Source organism: Adiantum capillus-veneris, chromosome 4, assembly GCF_014529385.1.
Source record: "Adiantum capillus-veneris isolate H3 chromosome 4, ASM1452938v2, whole genome shotgun sequence".
Taxonomy (NCBI): Eukaryota; Viridiplantae; Streptophyta; class Polypodiopsida; order Polypodiales; family Pteridaceae; genus Adiantum; species Adiantum capillus-veneris.
This window is the reverse complement of record NC_140934.1, coordinates 168434881-168439818: the sequence shown is the minus strand read 5'-3', so window position 1 is coordinate 168439818 and position 4938 is coordinate 168434881. Positions and strand designations below refer to the sequence as shown.

At 45.8% G+C, this 4938-nt stretch overlaps 1 protein-coding gene across 1 annotated transcript; it reads right to left on the bottom strand.

Moving 5' to 3' along the window:
• Nucleotides 1-235: 235 nt before the first annotated feature.
• LOC147460329 (pentatricopeptide repeat-containing protein At3g09040, mitochondrial-like) lies at nt 236-4287 on the bottom strand. The gene is made up of 2 exons (XM_086511408.1): nt 4053-4287; nt 236-3818 (listed from the first exon to the last, which is right to left on the bottom strand). The coding sequence occupies exons 1-2, from the start codon at nt 4128-4130 to the stop codon at nt 1662-1664; spliced, it is 2235 nt and encodes a 744-aa protein (XP_086367534.1). The 5' UTR covers nt 4131-4287; the 3' UTR covers nt 236-1661.
• Nucleotides 4288-4938: the final 651 nt, after the last annotated feature.

Here is a 4938-nt window from a genome sequence, read left to right as displayed (position 1 = left end):
GTGGCAAACTTATACCATTAGAAAATTCATTTTGTTAAAAGATAGGATTACTTTCATTAGATTTATTTTGAAATAAAATTGTTTGGGTGATAGTTGAAAGGTTGCATGAATAAAACCGTTGAAAAAGTTGATTAAAAAATCCTTATTCTCTTCTCCATGTAAAACATGTGATAGTACTTAAAAAACAAGAGGAATGGATGAGCGCAGTGTGGAAAGTGAAAGACTAACATCCAAGTGGAACTATGTCTACACACAAGTGAACCCAATTAGTCGAGTACTTTTAACAAAACTAAGTATTAAGTAAAGATAAGTCTCCTACCACATCTCAAAGTTTATGGATAGCGACCATGCCTCTTAAATGTGGAAAAAAAGACGTTATCTATAGATCTTAGGCATGTTGAGGCTTTGGTTCAATTGTAATAGGATCAAACTCCCATCATAACCTTCATATTATTGACTTAGCTTGTGGTGTAGGACTCTTGCATACACAACTGTGAAGGATAGAGACCTCCCTCATTTTTGTTGCTCGTATCTTTGCTTCTTTGAATTGGAGTAAGGTGCCGTCATGGAGCCCAAAAACAAAGGAAGGCAGAACTCTGAAGTCTCCCAGTCCAAGGTTGGGGCCCTTACAGAACTTCTTGTGGAAACTTCTTGTGGAAACCAAGGAAGTAGACGCATATGCATATGAGTCAAACCTCACAGGTAGCCTTTGTTGAGGAGCATGCGCACTAGGTCTTCATCTTATGTCAAGCAGGTATATAACTGTGACTTAGTATTCAACAACACTTGAGATGCTAGAACTTGGAGCATTGATTCCAGTAGCTGATCTGATCATCGCCATTTTCTAAGTGTACAACAGCCCCAAATTTCATGCCCTCATCTATCACTAATCTGCCCAACACATGCATGCACCCACAATTTGAACATTGGAGTGTCATCCCCTTGGGCCATACTATCAAACACTCTACTCCAAAAGGCTGGCATGTGGCGCTTTTATCTAGGGGCTGCAACATTCACAATCCAGGAACCAGAAGGGGGAGGAGGGAAAGTTTGCATGCTGCATAGTGTCTTCATAAATGACGTGGCTGAATCAGGCAATCCAACTATGCAGTGGCATCTTCATGGTGCACATCAAGGTCTTATGATGCTAGCCTTGATGGCATCTCTACTCCAGATGGAGATGCGATAGAGCAAGCACCGTGCAATCAGCTTGCATTGACCACCCGCGATCCAAAAGCTTATGCACCGGCACCTGCGACTGCTAGAGATAACCTACACCCCAATGACCTTATGGTATGAGCAGGTATGCGGTATTCGTACTCTTCTTGGGGAGGAAGCAGCGTCATCAGAATGAACTTCCTAGCTTCTAATGCCTTCCAATCAGCGGTCACTGTCGAGAGACAACGCTAGGCAACCTGTTATCATGAAGGCTGCACATGCATGCAGTTCTCAGCCAGGATGAGGGGAAAAGAGACACCTGTTGCAACCTATGAGTTCAGAAGTAACCTGTCAAGCTTGGGAGCAGTTTGGAGGCCAAATTTGGGGAATGCCCATGAAGGGACAATTTCAGTTCAAGGTCTTGTAGCTTCATATAGATTTGCCTGCTTTGCACATGCTCAGTCCACGGTATCCCCAACAACATATCATTGAACCTTTCCACTTCAATCAGTCCAGCTATATTCAGGCTGCTTCTGAGCACCATTCCTCATTCTCATGCATTTAATGTTTTGAGCCGCCTCCTGCAGGCCAGCAGCTGCATAAATATCACTCATTAACACATATGCTGCACCATTACATTTATCTAATTCTATTGCGCGCTCAAAGGCCAATCTTCCAAGCACCACATTTCCCCATTTTTGACAAGCGCCTAGAAGAGCCAACCAGACTGGAGGATAATCAGATGATGGCATCATCTTGATTACTCTCATAGCTTTGTCAAAATACCTCGCCCGCCCGAAAAGGTCAACCATGCAAGTGTAGTGCTCTTGGTCTGGTATAATGCCATATTTTTCCCTCATGCTATCAAAAAGCATTTGGCCCTCATCCAATAGACCTGAGTGACTACATGCGCTGAGCACACTCAGAAAAGTGATTGCAGTTGGGGAGATGCCCTCGTGTTGCATCCAACAAAAACAGTTCAGAGCTTCCTCGGCCAGCCCTTGCTGGGCATATCCTCCTATAAGAGCACTCCAAGAGACTTCGTCCGGCAAGAAACCTTCACTCCGCATCTGGTTAAAACAGATCAAAGCTTCCTTGCCACAGCCATGTTGGGCATATCCTATAACCAATGTGCTCCAAGAGACGACATTCCGTAGAGGAAGCTCATCAAGAACTTTTTGTGCTTTTGTGAGGGCACCACATCTGGCATACACATCGACCAAAGCATTGCCAAGCATGACATGTTTCTCCAATAGCCCCTTACTAGCAATCTCATCATGGATTCTCTCGCCCATGTGAAGGTCTTGCATAAGGCCACAGGCCTTCAAGGTGCAAGCATAGGTGATTGCATCTGGAGAAAGGCCTTCCCTTCGCATCTGGTGAAAACAGCCCAGAGCTTCCTTGCCACAGCCATGTTGGGCATATCCCGCAATCAACGCGTTCCAAGAGATGACATTCCGGAGAGTAAGCCCACCAAGAACTTCTCGTGCTTTCATGAGGACACCACATTTGGCATACATATCAACCAAAGCAACGCCAAGCACAACACCTTTCTCCAACAGCCCCTGACTAGCGATCTCATCGTGAATTCTCTCACCCATGTCAATGTCTTGCGTAAGGCCACAGGCCTTCAAGGTGCAAGCATAGGTGACTGCATCTGGCGAAAGGCCTTCCCTTCGCATTTGGTGAAAACAGCCCAGAGCTTCCTTGCCACAGCCATGTTGGGCATATCCTGCAATCAATGCACTCCAAGAAACGACATTCCGGAGAGGAAGCTCATCAAGAACTGTTTGAGCTTTTGTGAGGGCACCACATTTGGCATACATGTCGACCAAAGCACCTCCAAGCACGACACCTTTCTGCAACAGCCCCTGACTAGCAATCTCATAGTGAATTCTCTCACCCATGTGAAGGTCTTGCATAAGACCACAAGCCTTCAAAGTGCAAGCATAGGTGAATGCATCTGGAGAAAGGCCTTCCCTTCGCATCTGGTGAAAACAGCCCATAGCTTCCTTGCCATAGCCATGCTGGGTATATCCTGCAATCAATGCATTCCAAGAGACGACGTTCCGGAGAGGAAGCCCATCAAGAACTCCCCGCGCTTTCCCGAGGGCACCACATTTGGCATACATATCAACCAAAGCATTGCCAAGCACCACATCTTTCTCCAACAGCCCTTGACTTGTAATCTCATCATTAATTCGCTCACCCATGTGAAGGTCTTGCGTAAGGCTACAGGCCTTCAAGGTGCAAGCATAGGTGATTGCATTTGGAGAGAGGCCTTCCCTTCGCATCCGGTGAAAACAGCCCAGAGCTTCCTTGCCACAGCCATATTGAGCATATCCTGCAATCAACGCGCTCCAAGAGACGACATTCCGGAGAGGAAGTCCATCAAGAACTTCTCGTGCTTTCGTTAGGGCACCACATTTGGCATACACATTAACCAATGCGCTCCCTAAATATGTGTCTTTCTGAAGTAACCCACTATTGCGAAGCTCAGTGTGTATCCTACTGACTTGGTACAAATCCTTCGTCCGAGCACATGCTTTTAGTCCTGTCAGAAAGAAAAAACTCGATGCTTTTGAATCCTCGTCGTGCTCTTCCTGTCTACGCTTGACTTGTGTCGTGAATATTGCTTCTTTCCTGGATTTACCGCCACTCTACAGACACAAAAGCGGTGATGCTTACAGGATATTCATCGACCACCAAAATTGAGAAAAAGTGCTGTGGGGCTGTGTGTGTGTGTGTGTGTGTGTGTGTGTGTGTGTGTGTGTGTGTGTGTGTGCGCGCGCATGTATGAGAGAGAGAGAGAGAGAGAGAGAGAGAGAGAGAGAGAGAGAGAGAGAGAGAAGGAAACCAGGGAAAAAGAAAACCCAAAAGAAACAACTTCTTACCTTGACAGTATGCAGTTCTGCAGAGGCGGCCAACATAGCCCACGACTTGTCCCTCATTTGCAGATACAGAAGAAACATCGAAAGCACAACCAGCCATTGTCAGAAGAGAGCGGTGGAGAGAGAGGCCCCTGAAGTTCGTTGTGTGTGTGTCTCAAGTGTCTCAACTTGAAACATAATCGCTCAAATTCTGCCCATCCTAGAAGCTACAACAAGTTTTACCATGGTGTTTTTGATAATTAGGCGTACTACCCTTTGTGTAAGAAGACTGCAAACTCTTGTTCTTGTTGCTCAACTTGCACTTTCAGCATCCCAATACTCTCGTCTTCATCGTCATCCTCAGTACCCTTCTTTATACTATATTCCTCATCTGCCATATTGCCAGTATGAAGTATCGACTTTGGCACTTTTCTCAGCAATGCTTCATCGCCATCTTGTTCATTGGTGGTTTCTTGCATGAGCATGTTATGGGGACTCCCAACCTGTCAACCCTGGCCTTCCCTTGCTCCAACAATACCACGGTTTCCTACAACTTGGGGGTTCTCTCGAAAGCTAGACCTATGGAGACCCGAACCATCATCCCAAATCTTGCGCTGCTTCTGGTGGTCAGGCTCCTACTAGAGAACGCAAAACCATCACAATCACTGGATCTAATTTGTTGCGCTGCTTTAGGAAGATACATTCCGGCACGAGCCCATATGGATCGCCCGCTCCTGTGTGTGCTTCACGAACTATTCAACCACTACTATTCAATAGCCTAAGCGTTCCCACTCAACATGGTTCAGTATTTTAGTTTTCATTTTCTGTTGAAGTAGGTCCATCCAATTTTTGCAAAGGGGTTTGTTAATAGGAATCTTAAGGGATGCTATTGTGGCTTTGAGGGGAAAAG

What these genes read in the sequence shown, in the direction of transcription:
- LOC147460329 (XM_086511408.1), bottom strand. Translation starts at nt 4,130, where the DNA reads ATGTTTCTTCTGTATCTGCAAATGAGGGACAAGTCGTGGGCTATGTTG. An exon ending in CAGAACTGCATACTGTCAAG is followed by an intron (nt 3,819 to 4,052) that starts GTAAGAAGTTGT and finishes TTGTGTCTGTAG; the next exon opens with AGTGGCGGTAAATCCAGGAA.